The sequence below is a fragment of the Tamandua tetradactyla genome, chromosome 9 (assembly GCF_023851605.1).
Source record: "Tamandua tetradactyla isolate mTamTet1 chromosome 9, mTamTet1.pri, whole genome shotgun sequence".
Taxonomy (NCBI): Eukaryota; Metazoa; Chordata; class Mammalia; order Pilosa; family Myrmecophagidae; genus Tamandua; species Tamandua tetradactyla.
Window position 1 is genome coordinate 8069604 of NC_135335.1, and position 16856 is coordinate 8086459.

The 16856-nt window shown below is 51.7% G+C and overlaps 3 protein-coding genes and 1 non-coding gene across 6 annotated transcripts in view; 2 read left to right on the plus strand and 2 right to left on the minus strand.

The window, feature by feature from the left end:
- The window catches only part of LOC143645511 (uncharacterized), a 27202-nt gene extending 16402 nt beyond the window's left edge, over positions 1–10800 (minus strand). The window contains exons 1-2 of the mRNA XM_077114829.1: positions 10690–10800; positions 8555–9277 (exon numbers count right to left, since the gene is read on the minus strand). Coding sequence (XP_076970944.1) covers positions 8555–9277; positions 10690–10800 — 834 coding nt within the window. The remainder of the gene's footprint in view (positions 1–8554; positions 9278–10689) is intronic.
- Positions 5767–5848, minus strand: TRNAS-GCU (transfer RNA serine (anticodon GCU)). The gene has a single exon. It is a non-coding gene; the product is annotated as a tRNA-Ser (tRNA).
- B4GAT1 (beta-1,4-glucuronyltransferase 1) lies at positions 6326–8624 on the plus strand. The gene is made up of 2 exons (XM_077115636.1): positions 6326–7496; positions 7739–8624. Exons 1-2 carry the CDS (start codon positions 6441–6443, stop codon positions 7928–7930), a joined length of 1248 nt encoding a protein of 415 aa, XP_076971751.1. The 5' UTR covers positions 6326–6440; the 3' UTR covers positions 7931–8624.
- On the plus strand, positions 8859–16343 carry BRMS1 (BRMS1 transcriptional repressor and anoikis regulator). Of its 3 annotated transcripts, none has more exons than XM_077115637.1 (10): positions 8859–9008; positions 11968–12113; positions 12196–12286; positions 12494–12621; positions 12738–12817; positions 12906–13002; positions 13579–13671; positions 14821–14885; positions 15327–15366; positions 15972–16343. In XM_077115637.1, exons 2-10 carry the CDS (start codon positions 11975–11977, stop codon positions 16211–16213), a joined length of 975 nt encoding a protein of 324 aa, XP_076971752.1. In that variant the 5' UTR covers positions 8859–9008; positions 11968–11974; the 3' UTR covers positions 16214–16343. The 3 variants fall into 3 exon arrangements, with proteins under 3 accessions (XP_076971752.1, XP_076971753.1, XP_076971754.1); XM_077115638.1 differs by having other exon boundaries at positions 12939–13002; XM_077115639.1 differs by having other exon boundaries at positions 8860–9008; positions 15779–16097.
- Positions 16344–16856: the final 513 nt, after the last annotated feature.

Sequence of the window (16856 nt, forward strand, 5' to 3'; positions counted from 1 at the left end):
CTGAAGTCGAGAGCTTGCGTTATCAGGTTGGGGATGGTTGTAAAGTTTCCTAGTTCGTAAGCTCTTACAGCAGTCCCATCTATTCCAGAGTTGTTACTGTGATTACTAAATTTTGAGATACTGACTTCCTTGTATATAATCTGGTCGTTCCCTGGAACAGTAACCAAAACATTAGGATTTAAGGGATGATTTTGATTGCTGCATTATTATACAGATATTTCGTTTTGCTTTCTGGTATATTGGAGTAGACAGAGGGGAATGCCTGAAATCCCGTAACAATAATTCAGCTGCCCTGATATCTGAAATGATTGTAAAAGCCTTTTTCTTGTGCCTTTGTGATGATAAGACCCGTTACTCCCTTTATCCAATTTTCTTAAAGTAACTTTTCTTAAACTTTCTTAAAGTTTTCTTAAAGTAACTTTTAGGGCAAAGGCTCTAATGCTAATGAAGAATTTGAAATCAGCTATTAATTAGTTTCAGCCTCTTCCATTTGTAAATTGTATCAGCTTTAGACCCTGCTATTGAAAAGATAACTGTCTCCCTTCCTTTCCGCTTACACCTTTAGTACTGAAATAACTCTGCCTCTCCTCCTTTCCACTTATGTTTTCCTACTGAAATGATAATACTGTCTCCTTTTCTGTTTACAACTTGCTGTTTGAAATTGTAATGACCTCATCTTGCCTTGCTAAAATCCATAAAAACCTTGGATCCCCTAAACTAGAGGAGACAGATTTTGGGCCGCAAGACCATCTGTTCTCCTATTACACACCTAGTAATAAACTCTTTCTCTCATTGAAAGCCCAGTATCTCAGGAATTGGTCATTGAATGCATTGGGCAAAAGGATCCATCGCCTTTGTCCGATTACAGAACTTTGGGTATTTGTGTGACAGCTGAGACTCAAACCTAGAACTCTGCAGCTATGAAAATCAGCATTACCCCATACAGTAACTGTTACAAACACTGAAAAAGTGATCGCATTTCAATTAGAGACATGAATGAAGCTGATATGGGTAGGACTAAGGTAAATCAGACTAAAAGGTGACGATATTGACTGTATTTTAAAAGTTCATCTTCTGAGGGAGACCAAAGGGAGAGATGCTTATTTGGTGCAAAATTTATATTTTTGGTAGCGCATTATCTAATTTAATGCATACGGTTAGCTTATCCGAACACCATAATAACATGGAACCATGAATAGCGAGTGAGATCTTGTTGGTTTGTACAGGATAGTGTGATGTCCCGATACATCCCAGAGTAATCTGAGCAGAAGATTAAAAAGTATTTACAAAGTCCCGTTGAGGGACTGGGGCAAAAGGTGGAAATACGAAGCTTCCCCACCTGGGGAAGACCTGATTTTCTTGTAAGCATTGGGGAATGCTGAGGTGATGGGCCAGGGCCCTTGATTTTAGGGCTGGCCTTCATGAAATTATTCCAGCAGAAGAGAAGCTAAGGCTATTTATGATTAGGCCTAAAAGTCACCCCCCAGAGAACCTCTTTTGTTGCTTAGCTGTGGTCTCTCTCTCTCTCTAAGCCAGCTCGGCAGGTGAACTCACTGCCTGCCTCCCGCCCCCCCACACACAGATGGGACATGACTCCCAGGGGTGTAAATCGTGGGACAGGACTCCCGGGGGGTGGGGATGAGTCTGGCCCTGGCAACGTGGGAGAAAGCCTTGTTGGCCAAAAGGACGAAGATAAATGAAACAAAATAAGGTTTCAGTGGCTGAGAGATTTAAAATAGATTCAAGAGCTCATTCTGGAGGTTATTCCTATGTAATATACAGATATCCTTTCTCAGTTTTTGGTGTTTTGAAGTAGCTAGAGGGAAATATCTGAAACTATTGAACTATAATCCAATAGCCTTGATTCTTGAGGACAATTGAATAACTATAGAACTTTTAAGGTCTGTCCGTGTGATTACGGAAACCCTCTGACTGACACTTCCTTTATCCAGTGTAAGGACAGATGAGTAACAAAAAAAAAAGACAAAAACGAAATGCACAATGGGGGATGGGGGGTTGGGGTGTTTTGAGCATCTTTTTTACTTTTATTTTTATTTCCTTTTAAAAAAAATGCAGAGGGCAGGCCACGGTGGCTCAGCAGGTAAGAATGCTTGCCTGCCATGCCCGAGGACCCGGGTTCGATTCCTGGTACCTGCCCATGTAAAATAAAAATAAAAAATAAATAAAAAAAGTGCAGAGCTCCTATTTGGAATGATGTAAATGTTTTGGTAATGGATGGGGTGATAACAGCACAACACTGTGCACATATTTAGCAGCACGGGAATATATATCTGAATATCTGAATGTTGTTAAAAGGGGAGATGTTATGTTGTATATATGGTCATAGGATAAAAAAATTTTAAAACAAAGGATAGGTCAAGTCTACTTAAAATTAGGCCTAAGACCTAAGAGTCACCCCCAAGAGAGCCTCTTTTGTTGCTCAGATGTGGCCTCCCTCTCCAGCCAACACGAAGAGCAGTCTCACCATCCTCCCCCTCTCTGTGTGGGACATGACTCCCAGGGGTGTGGACCTTCCTGGCAACATGGGACAGAGATCCTGGAATGAGCTGAGACTCAGTATCAAGGGATTGAGAAAAACCCTAGAATGAGTTGAGAATTAACATCAAGGGATTGAGAAAACCTTCTTGACCAAAAGGGGGAAGAGGGAAATGAGACAAAGTGTCAATGGCTGAGAGATTCCAACCAGAGTCCAGAGGTTATCCTGGAGGTTATTCTTATGCATTAAGTAGATATCACCTTGTTATCTAAGAGGACATGGAGAGGCTGGAGGGAACTGCCTGAAAACATAGAGCTGTGTTCCAGTAGCCATGTTTGTTGATGATGATTGAACAATGATATAGCTTTCACAATGTGACTCTGTGATTGTGAAAACCTTGTGTCTGATGCTCCTTTTATCTACCATATCAACAGACGAGTAGAACATATGGAATAAAAATAAATAATAGGGGGAACAAATGTTAAATTTAGTTTGAAATGCTAGTGATCAATGAAAGCGAGAGGTAAGGGGTATGGTATGTATAATCCTTTTTTTTTCTGTTATCGTTTTATTTCTTTTTCTGTTGTCTTTTTATTTCTTTTTCTAAATTGATGCAAATGTTCTAAGAAATGATAAATATGCAACTATGTGATGATATTGAGAATTGCTGATTGTATATGTAGAATGGAATGATTTGTTAATATTTTTGTTGTTAATTTTTTTTAATTAATAAAAAAAAAAAATTAGGCCTAAGAGTCACCCCCAGGAGAGCCTCTTTTGTTGCTCAGATGTGGCCTCTCTCTCCAGCCAACACAACAAGCAAACTCACCACTCTCCCTCTGTCTGCGTGGGACACGACTCCCAGGGGTGTGGACCTTCCTGGCAACGTGGGACAGAAATCCTGGAATGAGCTGAGACTCAGCATCAAGGGATTGAGAAAACCTTCTCGACTGAAAGGGGAAAGAGTGAAATAAGACAAAGTGTCAATGGCTGAGAAATTCAAAACAGAGTGAAGAGGTTACCCTGGAGGTTATTCTTACACATTAAGTAGATATCACCTGGTTATTCAAGATGTAATGGAGAGGCTGGAGGGAACTGCCTGAAAATGTAGAGCTGTGTTCCAGTAGCCATGTTTCTTGAAGATGATTGTATAATGATATAGCTTTCTCAACGTGACTGTGTGATTGTGAAAACCTTGTGTCTGATGCTCCTTTTATCTACTTTGTCAACAGATGAGTAGAACATATGGAATAAAAATAATAGGAGAAACAAATGTTAAAATAAATTTGGTTTGAAATGCTAGTGATCAATGAAAGGGAGGGGTAAGGGGTATGGTATGTATAATTTTTTTTGTTTTTGTTTTCTTTTTCTGTTGTCTTTTTTTTTTTCTGAATTGATACAAATGTTCTAAGAAATGATCATGATGATGAATATGTAACTATGTAACTATGTAACCATGTGATGACATTGTGAATTACTGATTATATATGCAGAACAGAATGCTTGTATGTTAAGAATGTTTGTGTTTTTCTTGTCATCTTTTTTAATTTAAAAATTAATAAAAAATAAATAATTTTTTTAATTTTTAAAAATTCATGAAACTGCACTATACAAACACTGAACCCTAATATAGTTAATAGTACAATTATAAAAATGAGCTTTCACCAATTGTAACAAATGTACCACACCAATGCAAGGTGGTAATAATAGGGTGCTATATGGGAATCCTGTATTTTAGGCATGATTTTTCTGTAAACCCACAATTTCTCTAATAAAAATTAAAAAACAAAGAAAACATGAGATACCGCTTTGCACCCTGCAGAATAGCTAGTCAAGCAAACAAAGACAGAAAATAACAAGTGTTGGGAGGATCTGGAGTAATCTGAACCCTCCAGGATTGATGGTGAGAACGACATTGTCTCAGGCAGTTACCCAGAAAGGAAAATACAGATTATCATATGAGCCGGCAATCCCTTTTCGAGATATATATCCAAAAGAACTGGAAGAAAGGACTCACACAGATGCCTGTACATGGATGTCCATTATCCACAATAGCCAAAAGGTGAAACAGCCCAAGTGTCTGTTAACATACAAATGGATGAATGAAATGTGATAGATACATGCAATGGGATGTTAACCTTAAAAAGGAGGAGAGTCCTGATACGTGCTGCTTCATGGACATACAGTGGAATAAGCCAGATACAAATAGTTATTATATGATTCCACTTATCCAAAATATCAAAAAAAGACGTAACTTCAGAGAGGCAGAGTATAGAATGCAAGTGGGGAAGGGGCATTAATGCGTAATGGGCATAAGGTTTCTGTGTGGGGTGATGGGAAAGTTCTGGTAACGGAGGGTGGTGTTGGTACCACAACACTGTGAATGCAGTAACATTACTGAATTACATCCTTGAAAGTGATTAAAATGCGAAGATTTATGTTGTCTGTTATCCACAATAAAAAGTTAAGAGAAAATTTGAGAAAAAAAAAAAAGTACCTGCATCAAGTAATCCACCAGGCTGCAGAATAAAGGTCTCTTGGTCACTCCTCAGCTCAACAACCTTCACTGGCTCCCTACTGCCTGTGGAATACCAGGCAAGCATCTTATCCTGGTATTCAAGGCCGTCCCCCATCCAGTCCCAAAGCACTTTCCCAAGAGTCGCGGTGCTCTGCCCTCTAGGGGTTCCACTGGCTCAGGCCTAACAGGCCATGCATTTGTCATCTAACTTGATTGGGCAGTGGAAGAGCCTGTCCTCCCCACAGCAACCCTCTAAAGATTTCATGGATCAGTTAATCCACACACATTAAGCACCTTCTGAGTGCAGTCGCTGGTATGTTGGAATGTTCGAGGCCTCCTCCCTAAGTGTGTGTATGTTGGGAGAAATGGATTGAACTGAATAATAACTTAAATGGCTGAATACCCCGACCCAAGTTCCACAACTTCAGTTGGAGAGGGCGGCTTCTCTAATTTTCTTGCAGAAAATATAGTGGTCCCTGCTTGGCACTGGCTAGAATCCTGGTTCTGTTCTTTTAGGAGCCACCGACCTCCGCGGCCCTCTTTCTAGGGAAAAAGGAAAACACACTGGCTTCTCGGCCAGGATGTTCAGAGACCTTAAGTCTGATGAGGTGGAAGAGGTACTGCGGACAACGGGGAGAGGGCGCCCAGGGCTGAGCTGGATGGCGCCCCCCGCTCCCAGTTCTCTGTAATTTCCGGCCCCACACCCGCGGGCCATAGAAAATTAACAGGCATTTACCGTGTAAAACGGGACCGACGAGGATGGGATTCGAACCCACGCGTGCAAAGCACAATGGATTAGCAGTCCATCGCCTTAACCACTCGGCCACCTCGTCCCACACAGGGTACCTCTCTCCACATTTCCTTATCTATCTTTCATCTGCTCCCACAACTTCCGACCTTACCCACCACACTCCCAAGGACGTGTTCACAGCCCCCCAGGGGAGGTAAACGGCGGAAAGACTGGGCTTTTTGGTTTTCCTGTCCACCTGCCGCAGCCGGGAAGCCGGGCAGTTTTCACCAAGCCGCAGCCGAGCTCTGTCACGGTTTGCTCTCCGGGACTCCCCAGGAGAGCGCGCCTGGGTTTCAGGACGCGCTTGGTCCAGGGGGGTCTCGCGCTGACCGCGGGGAGGAGCGCGAGCTCCCGAGAACCCGGTGGCCGGCGCGGCGGGCGCTGTGGGGCCGGGACGGCATTTGCAAAGCGCGCGGCTCGGGCGGCCCTGCAGTAGCTCCTCCTCTCTCGCAGAGGGCGAGCTGGCGCGCCCCGAGGCCGGCGCGGGCGGGTGGGCGGGCGGGGCTGCGAAAGGGCTCGGCTCGCCTCGGCTCGCCTCGGCTGCGCTCGGCAGGCTGCGGTAAATCCGGGCTTGCGGCGGCTGGCTGAGGCTGCGGCCGGGTGGTCCCTGCTGCGCGCCCAGAGCCCCGAGAGCCATGCAGATGTCCTACGCCATCCGGTGTGCCTTCTACCAGCTGCTGCTGGCCGCGCTCATGCTGGTGGCGATGCTGCAGCTGCTCTACCTGTCGCTGCTGTCCGGGCTACACGGGCAGGAGGAGCAAGACCAATATTTCGAGTTCTTTCCCCCATCCCCACGGTCTGTGGATCAGGTCAAGGCGCAGCTTCGCGTCGCCCTGGCCTCTGGAGGCGTCCTGGACGCTAGCGGCGACTACCGCGTCTACAGGGGCTTGCTGAAGACCACCATGGACCCCAACGATGTGATCCTGGCCACGCACGCCAGTGTGGACAACCTGCTGCACTTGTCGGGCCTGCTGGAGCGCTGGGAGGGCCCGCTGTCCGTGTCGGTGTTCGCGGCCACCAAGGAGGAGGCGCAGCTGGCCACGGTGCTGGCCTACGCGCTGAGCAGCCACTGTCCCGACATGCGTGCCAGGGTGGCCATGCACCTCGTATGCCCCTCGCGCTACGAGGCCGCCGTGCCCGACCCCCGGGAGCCCGGGGAGTTTGCTCTGCTGCGATCCTGCCAGGAGGTCTTTGACAAGCTAGCTAGGGTGGCTCAGCCCGGGATCAATTATGCGCTGGGCACGAACGTCTCATACCCCAATAACCTGCTGAGAAATCTGGCCCGCGAGGGAGCCAACTATGCCCTGGTGATCGACGTGGACATGGTGCCCAGCGAGGGGCTGTGGAGAGGCCTGCGGGAACTGCTGGATCAGAGCAAGCAGTGGGCAGGCACGGCACTGGTGGTGCCTGCCTTTGAGATCCGCCGAGCCCGCCGCATGCCCACTAGCAAAAACGAACTGCTGCAGCTCTACCAGGTGGGCGAGGTGCGGCCCTTCTATTATGGGCTGTGCACACCCTGCCAGGCGCCCACCAACTACTCCCGCTGGGTCAACCTGCCCGAGGAGAGTCTGCTGAGGCCTGCCTACGTGGTGCCCTGGCAGGACCCCTGGGAGCCATTCTATGTGGCCGGAGGCAAGGTGCCCACATTCGACGAGCGTTTTCGGCAGTACGGCTTCAATCGGATCAGCCAGGTGCTCAAGAGGGAGAGGGTGGTGGAGATGGGGCAGCAGGAGTGGTGGAGTAGGAGAGGTGGGAGGTGTAGCTCTGGGTGGAAAGGCGGCAACGAAGTAAAAGGGTCACAGGTCAGAAAGTGGTTGATGATGTGAAAGATTAGGATGTCCCCGAAGGCCTGAGTGTGGCTGTAGGGACGTCAGTCGTGGCCCCAGGAATGTCTCCAAACCTTGCTGACCTGTCTCTTCCCCCACTCCCACAGGCCTGCGAGCTGCACGTGGCAGGGTTCGATTTCGAGGTGCTGAACGAAGGTTTCCTGGTTCATAAGGGCTTCAAACAAGCTTTGAAATTCCATCCCCAGAAGGAGGTCGAAAATCAGCACAATAAGATCCTTTACCGCCAGTTCAAACAGGAGTTGAAGGCCAAGTACCCCAGCTCCCCCCGTCGCTGCTGAGCCCTTCCCTCCCCTAGTCTGAGAAGTCTTAGCCTCCTGGCTCCTCAGGCCACCCCTTAGGCCTGACTGGGGTAAGAAATGGCACTCAACCTTACAGAGGTAGCTGTGGTATTGGAACACTGGACTTGAATATGGGGTGCTGGGATCGAGTCCTAGCTTTACCACTAACTAGCTGTGTGGCCTTGAGCAGATCCCATTATCTCTCTCTGAGCCTCAGTTACCCCGTCTGTAAAAAGGGAGGTGAGAATACCTACCTCACAGAACTGTTGGGAGGCTCAGATGAGACGCTACATGTGAAAACATTCTGTAAGCTTCGTACAAATGTGAAGTATTATTAATATTACAGTATTATTATTGTTATCGCTATTGTTATTATTAACAATCTGGGGGGCGGATGTGGGTGGGAGGAGAGCAAAAAGTAGGAATGGGACAGAGCTGACATGAGGAGAACAGTACTTAACGAAATGGGCTTTGGGGAAAGAAATCAGATGAAGGCACTGAATCTGGTTTCAAGCTTTTGGATCGAAGCCCAAACTCCCTGGTTGTCCTAGGCCTGCGCCCTCGGGACTTTAGAGGAGGGAACAGTCTGGCGGTTTGGGGGCGATATTCTGGGGAGAGCTGTACCTTCGAATAAGCTGGTGCTGGGTATTTGCCTACCGATGACAATTTGTAAATAAATGAGTGTTCACACCCACAGCTGGCTCCGTTACTCTCCTGAGCTGGAAGGGGTCCCGGGTTCGCCGGGGCGGAGGCCGCGGATTGAGGGGCGCCGGCTGCAAAGCCAGGGAAACCACAAAAGGCCTTGTTCACCAGCACAGGGACCCTGTGAACCTCCGCCGGTTGCCTTGGTGACCGGCCCGCAGTATCCCAGCGTGCCTTGCCCCGCAGCTGTCCAATTGTGAGCTCCCTTGGTGGGCGCCTCCCGATGACGCACACGGAAGCGCCGACAGACCCCGCCTCCCGGAGGAGAGAGACCGGCGCAGTGCTTCCGGGGGCCTCGCGGCGGCGGTCGGTACCAACGGCCTCCGGCGCCTCTCGGGGAGTGTCGGACTTGAGGCCGAAGGCCGCAGCCACTGCGGTGCGTATCGCTGCCCTCGGCGCCTGGTTCGGCCTCTCCGGCCCGTCGGGTGGAACCGACCCAATCTCCTCCTCCCGCCCGAAGCAGAGACTTAACCGGCCGGACGCGTGAGGGGCCGCGGGGACGAGGCCGGCTGCTGGGCAGCTCGCGCTTCTCCGGCTCGCACCCGCGCTTTCTGCGGAGGGCCGGGGCCCGAGGCTCCCGGGCCTCTGCGGAGGTGCTGGGTTGGCTTCTGCGAGGGTGGGGAGGGGCTTGCCTTCCAGGGCTGTCTGCTCTCGGGGAGCTCATGGTCTGCAAAGATAAATTGCTTGTGCACAGGAGTGTTACAGTTTGCTTTGCCATCACTTTGTCTTCATCCCTTACCCTCTTAGTATCTGCATACACTCAGTAGGAATCCCCTTTTTGCCAAAGGGGCAAGGAGGGGAGGTCATAATTTAGTCCATTCACGGTCAGAGACAGCTGAAGGAGAGACGCCCTGCCCAACCCACACCACCCTACCCCACCCTACTTCACCCCACCCTACCCTACACACCTCATTCCCGTCCCCACCGGTGTGCAAGAGGTAGATTTACACTGAGAGTAAATATATTTGACATATTTTTGACATTAATTTGATATATACAATTAAAATGAATTGTAGATGGACAAGACTGCAGGAACTGAAGCTCGGGAATGGGAAAGGTGAGGCTGGTCGAGGTAGACAAAAAACGAAGATTCCCTTTCTGCTAAGGTGGTTTTCAGGTCCTGTTCAGATCATTGGTGAAATCACTGAAGAGAGTGACTAAACTCTTCCTTAGGCCAGGCATTTTACACTACTTGAATCAGTGTCAACAGAAGGTAACAGAACACTTTAGATTTGTTGACACTGCAAGGGCCCGGATCTACTGAGATGTGAAACCAATCTTTGCCCCGCAAAAGTTGGTTTGTTTAATTCTTTTTTTGTTAATCCTCCATTCATCAGGTGAACTAGTATTATGCTAGGTGAGTAAGCTGCACGTGCAGCCCCAGCCCTGGTGAGGCTCACAGACTGGGGAGGCAGACATGAGAATGGGCAAACAGAGGACATGCAAGCAAAGAAGTCTTCCTGGAGGGAGTGGCATCTATGCTGATCTAAACGATTACAAGCAGTATGGAGAGAAGTTAGAAAAACATCATAGTGAAATAGAAACCTCCAGGAGGCAATGAGATTATCTGCTCAGAGGACTAAGTCCTCTTCAGTAATCTTCAGGCTGGATTTGTTACTTTGTCAACCACTCCTGAAATTCTCTCTCTCTCTTTGACTTTGGGTTTTTCTCCACTGTCTCTGTCTAATTGCCTTCTTCTTTGCAGGGATCTTCTCATCTTCCCCTTTGGCAATCCTGGGAGTTCCACATAGGTCCCTTCTCACTCCACAGAATCTTCTCTGGCACTATCTCCCATGGCCTGAAGAATACACTAATACGCTGGTGGCCAGATCTCTTTGCAGCTCAGTTTTCTCTCTAGGGTTTTGACCATGTACCCCCATCCCTGCCCCTCCTCTCATTGCTGGGTCTCTGCACATAATCCTCAGTCTATCTGGAATGTTCCCTCCTTCCACCAGCTCAGCTCATCCAAGTCAGTCTTCCCCAGGAAGCCTGTACTGCTGTGCCAAGCTCCAGATCCCCATTAGATGCTCCTCCATTTGCCTTTGGTCTTCTCACACCATAGTACTTGGGTGCTTCTTTGCCTCTGTCTCCCAGGAACTCATAAGTGCCTCAGGGTCAAAGATTGTATCTTTCACAGTTGGGCCCTCGCACCTGCCATAGTGTCTCATGGTACCTGGCGTATATTAGGTATAGGTGCTAAGTAAATATTAGATGAGTGACTAAAAGATGAAATGCTTGTCAATGTGCAACGTTGCCTAGAAGACAATCAAGATAAGCACTGAAAAATGTTGGCATTAGCCACAAGGTAGGTCGTTGGTTAACTCCGTTTCAGCAGAGAGCAGGAGGTACAGAGACTGATGGGAATAAATGGAGCATGAGAGAGTAGGAATAGCAAGTGCACTTAAGGCCCTGAAAAACATAGCTGTAGGGTAGTGGAAGACAAAGACCGGTTAAATGGGATGAGGAAAGTTTTTATGTTTTTGCTTTTTTCCAATGGTGGAAAATACCGAGCATAGCTAAAGTTTTATGGGAAGGAGCCGGCCACCAGGGAACAGTGGAAGATACAGGAGAGAAAGGGACAGCGATGACATGAGGTCCTGGAGGAAGCAAAGGAGGTGGGAGTTGACCCAGAGCACAGTGAAAAGACAAGAAAACTGTAGAAGGTTATCAGGAAAAGGAGGGCATTAGGGGCAGAAGGAACAGCTCAGGCAGGGAAGAAGTACATGGGAAGTTTGAGGACTGGTCAGTAGACATTTGGGGCGAGAGAGCTGGATGGTTGGCTCAAATCCAGCCTGAAGGGCTTTCAAGAAAGCCCCAATCAGAAGTTTGGTCCCAGTCCCATAGGCAGTGGGGAGCCCTCAAACTTTTTTGAAAGGAAAAGGCAACTTGTCTGACATCCTGCTGGGTACTATGTATCTACATCCTCATAAGGATCCCAGGAAGGACAACTTAGTATCCCAGGGTCACCCTTAACATTGTAACGGAGGTGTTTTTCTGTGTTGTCATGTCTGCTTTTTTTCAGGCTACCTCCCAGCCTACCCAGCTTTCCCCCAATGGCTGCAAATACCAATAAGGCTGCCCTGAGCACTGTCATGCCCTTGGCCTTTCCCATCTCACAGATCATTTCCTTGGATGGTATTCCCAGGATTGGGATCACCAACAATGCCCAAGGGCATAAGTGTATCCATGGCTTCCGGGCTTTTGGGACATAGGGCCAGGCGGTACCCTTCCTGCCTGCTGGGACTCCCTGGCTGTCCCTTCTGATTAAGTGTCAGGCCACTCTACCACTCCAAGCTGCGGGCAGTAGTAAGTGATGGCTCCGCTCCTTCCCCCAGAGTCCAGATGCCCGTCCAGCCTCCGAGCAAAGACACAGAGGAGATGGAAGCAGAGGGCGACTCGGCCGCCGAGATGAACGGGGAGGAGGAAGAGAGTGAGGAGGAAAGGAGCGGCAGCCAGACGGAGTCAGAGGAGGAGAGCTCCGGTGAGTCCCACTTTCCCCCACCACATGCGCACCCCTCCTTGCTGCTCTTCAGAGCCAACCCTGCCCAGCCTCTTGTCCTCAGAGATGGACGACGAGGACTGCGAACGCCGCCGGAGCGAGTGTGTGAACGAGATGCTAGACCTGGAGAAGCAGTTCTCAGAGCTAAAGGAGAAGTGAGTCCGGAAACACCTGGGGCTGGGTCTTGGGGGCCCCTGGGCTGAGGAGGCAGTGGGCCTGGTGCTGGGCAGGGTGTCCGGGGTCCAGAGTGCGTGAGCTCCTAACACCAGGCCCTCCGGGAGCGGGTGCTTGGCACGTGTTTGCCCAAGAGTGGTAGACAGATAGCTACATGGCTGCCTTTCTTTTTTCTTTTTACCTCCCAGGTTGTTCAGGGAACGACTGAGCCAGCTACGGTTGCGGCTGGAAGAAGTGGGGGCCGAGAGAGCCCCCGAGTACACAGAGCCTCTTGGGGGGCTGCAGCGGAGCCTCAAGATTCGCATTCAGGTGGCAGGTCCGTGGGCCATCCTGTGCCCCTCCTCCCTCCTCCCAGCTCTGTGCTCCCAGCCCTTCTCCTCGGGCACCCAGGGTCCTGATCAAGCAGGACCCCCTTTCTCCTTCCCTGTGCAGGGATCTATAAGGGCTTCTGTTTGGACGTGATCAGGAATAAGTATGAGTGTGAGCTGCAGGGAGCCAAACAGCACCTGGAGGTGAGGGCACTGGGTGCAGGGTGGTAGGTGAGGCCAGGGATTGCCCCCCACCCCCACCCCCCGACTGAGCTGCCCTTGCCTCTCCCAGAGTGAGAAGCTTCTGCTCTATGACACCCTTCAGGGGGAGCTGCAGGAGCGGATCCAGAGGCTGGAGGAGGACCGCCAGAGTCTGGACATCAGCTCCGGTGAGTGTCTCACCCAGCTCTGGACCTCAGCTTTCCTGACTGCTTGTGGGGATGAGGACAGAGCTGCTGCTTGGAGTCATAGTGAGGACTGACTGACTGAGACCTGGCATGCAGAGGGCTTGATTCTGTGCCTGCCACGCAGCAGGGCCCAGGAACAGGGTTCCTTTGCCCTCCTGCGCCCTGTTCTCCTGCAGGAACGAGGTGTTGGTTGGACATGCCCACATGTATGGTAACCACAGTTCCCCCACTTCCACATTCGCACTTCATGTCCATTGCTCTGCCAGTAGGCTTCTTGGGGGTGGGGGACTCCTGAGGAGGCAGGAATTGTCATTGCCCCACTGTCCACGGAGCAAGTGAAGAAACCAAAGCTCACGAAAGTGCAGTGACCTCTCCCAGGGCTGCACAGCTGTGCAGTTGGGGCCTGAACTCAGGCTTCCGACCCCAAGCCCAGGCTTCCACGCATGGCCCTGGGTGATGGTGGGTGGGGAAGGGAGGAGAGGCTGGGCTGGCTCTACAAGCGTGGGGACGGCCTGTGAGGGCCAACACCTGTGACTGATCCTGGGTCTGGGGGCTCAGAGTGGTGGGATGACAAGCTGCACGCCAGGGGCAGCTCAAGGACCTGGGACTCCCTGCCACCCAGCAAGAGGAAGAAGGCACCTCTCGTCTCTGGTATCCTTCCCCCAAGGTGGCCTGAGACTGGGTGGGGGATCAGTGTCAGCACCAGACCCCAGGGGTGGGGGGATGGAGGTGACACGAAGGGCAGGGTTGGACTAGAGACATTCGCGGTCGTTGGGTGTCATGTGACCATATCCCAGCAGATCCAGCTGTCAGAAATTTATTGTGGGGCCGTGGGTCTCTCCTAGGCTCTGTGGACCATAGATAGAAACATCAGTTTAATGACGCCCCATGACTTCTGGGTGAGGTTTGGCCTCTGGGCCCATCTGTGCTTTCCATGATTTCTCCCAAGCCACTCAGTTGCCCCAGAGCATGTTCCAGGCTCTCCCGCGTCTGTGCCTTTGCTTGTGCTCCACCCTCCGACTGTGCCTTCACAGCTGTCCCTACCTGTTCGGTGCTTATCTCAAGTGTCACCTCTTCCGTGAGCCAACTGGGCTGCCCACCTCCCACATGGGAGGAGTTGTCTCTGCCTTCCCTGCCTTGGGCCTGAGCCCCTCCAATCCAAGGCCTGCCCTGTCTCCACCCCCGGGACCCTCCTGGTATATCCCAGCAGAATTATGTTGAATTATCTTTGCCACCTCTGAGGGCATTTCTGAAGGAACTAGATTCTTGGGTCCTGGTCACTTTGGTGATGGAGAGCAGATGCAGGCAGCTGGGAGCACACTAAGGCATGAATGGACTGTGAGGGCATGGGGATGTCAAATGCAGAGCACAGGTGGTCACGGGGCGGGGGGTAAGGTGTGGGTAGTGGACAGTCCCCAGAGGGAAATGTGATGCCCAGGGTTGGGAGACCTCCACATCTGTTCTTGGTAGAGAAAGGGCCAGGAGAGGGAACAGTTTATGCCACAGGAAGGGAGGGAATAGAAGGAGCAAGGGGGGTGGGGTGCACCTTGGACTCAGGCCTTGAGACTGGATGAAGGTGAGGGTGAGCCGAGGGGAGGTAGGCAGTGAGGTCCTTGTGAGGGCCAGGGGTGGGGTCTCATGGTGGGAGGTGAGACCTGACCACAAACCCAGGTTCACAACTGTCCGGTCTCACGCTGCCCTCTCTCAAGCACTGGGTTGGTGCCCCAGTCCCCCCGCCCCACCCCCCCACCCATCCCCTGCAACCCCGCTCGGCTCCTGCTTCCTTGACTCCTGTCGCAGGCCCTTACATCGTGTATATGCTGCAGGAAATCGACATTCTAGAGGACTGGACTGCTATCAAAAAGGTAGGGGGTCCCTACTGTCCCCCACCCCAGCCCCATCACAGGGCAGTGTGAGACCTCTCTCAGATACCAAAGTTGGGCTTGTCTCTGTAGAGACAGGGTTCTCTGCCACCCAGGTTTCTTATCATCCTTGGCAGACAGACGTTCTCCCTTTGCCTGAGACGGTCTTTTTAGCCTGCCAGCCCCTTCTGGTTGCAGGGCAGGTTCCGATGGGGTGGGGGGACAGGGAGGGAAGGGTGGCAGGCTCCTGGAGGGCGTCTGGGCTGGCTGGGTATCTGAAAACAGACATCAGGGCTTTGCTTGGAAAGGGTCTTAAGCTCCCCACCCCTCTCAAAGCACAGCTGATCCAGCAGCCCCCCACTTCCATGGAGGTTGATATGGGGGGACGGTCCTTGCCAAGCTGGAGGCAGGCTCTCAGAGGGGCTTTTCTTCTTGCTCATCCAGGCTAGGGCAGCTGTGTCCCCTCAGAAGAGAAAATCGGATGGTAAGAACCATGGAGGCTACACTTCCTCCCGTCCCCCTTGTCCCCTTACTGTCACCTCTTCTAGCCCCACCTCCAGAAGGGAGTCCTGAGAGAAGCAGTGGACCTGTCAGAATCATCATGGCCCAAGACAGAAAGAATGATCTAGACCTGGGGGTGGAGTGAGCATTTGGGCTGCAGGAACCTGGGGTGGGAGCTTTGGGTTGCTGGGGCGGGGGAGGCTGACCAGCGAGGTTGGGTCAGTGTGGGCCTGAAGGCTGGGGGGAGTTCCTGGGCAGAGGGCTGAATCCAGAGCCCCGGTGCAGCTCAGGCTGGGGAGCAGCCCCAGAGCCAAAGCCATACCCCGAGCCCGCATGTGAGGTGGCCCTCCCTGGTGGCTCCCCACAGTGACTGTCCCCTTCCCATATGCCCCCAGGACCGTGACCCTCTGTTCACCACCACGGGGTCCCTCGGCGTGGCCAGCACCAAACCCAAGATTCCCCTGCGGAAGGGTGGGCTGACAAGCCCCTCTGGGTCCACCTGACAGCCCAGCTGGCCCCCCGTTGTGGCTGCTGGGGCCTCACCCCTGGCGGTCACTTGTCTGGACTCTTCCTCCGCCGCCTCCTCAGGGGTCTGCACGGCAGTAGACGTGGAGCTGACCTGGGCAGCCAAGATGTCTTCCCTGTTCCCGACCGGCCCACTGTCTCCCCCTCCCAAAGATCAGCCGTCTCCATGCCTCCCAGACAAAGAACCCTTGCCTCATTTTAAGCCAAAGCAACTTCCCCTTCCTGTGACCCTGGATTCCAGCTCTCCAGAACTGAGGGAAGGAGCTAGGCCCCACTGCATGGGAACTTTAAATCGTAACTTATGACTGGGGGGCCCATCTGCCCTGGCTGAGCTGGAGGTGGAAAGCCAGGCTTCCCAGCTTCTCTCAGGGCGTCTTTTCATGTCTGCCTCCTAGGTGGTAGGGACTGGAATTAAAACCTTTCCTGGGACTCTGGCATGGCCTGTGTGTATGTCTGATTCACCTGGCAAGGGAATCAGGGCTCCCGTGGGGAGCCACCTGGGACAGGCAGACCCTCCTCGGGTCCCTGGGATGTGGCACCTCTCCCCACTACCCAGCAGGAGCCTGTACCTCTGAGCTGGGTGGGGGGCCGGTACTTCTTAGCACAGTCTGAAGCAACATGTGGCCCAGGTAGAGCACGTGGCGAGCATACGGGTGCTCAGGGCTTGGGGGCTGGGTCATGTCTGCACCTGCCCGGGTTGCTTGGCAGATTGGCAAGGCAGGCTGGCAGGGCCTGTGCGTGGGAGGCAGCCGGCAGCAGCGCCGTGTGCTGACGACCTCACAGCCAGACTCCCCCCGGTTTAGCGCTGAGTGTTAGAACCACCCCCAGCACCTCAGTTAAGCAAAGGGGTTCGTTTCCATGGCGACATGGCATCTTTTCTCCATGGCAACCTGAAATCCCAAAGTCCAGGTTAGGCTCAGGGATGAGTCATCCGTAACCAATAGGGGG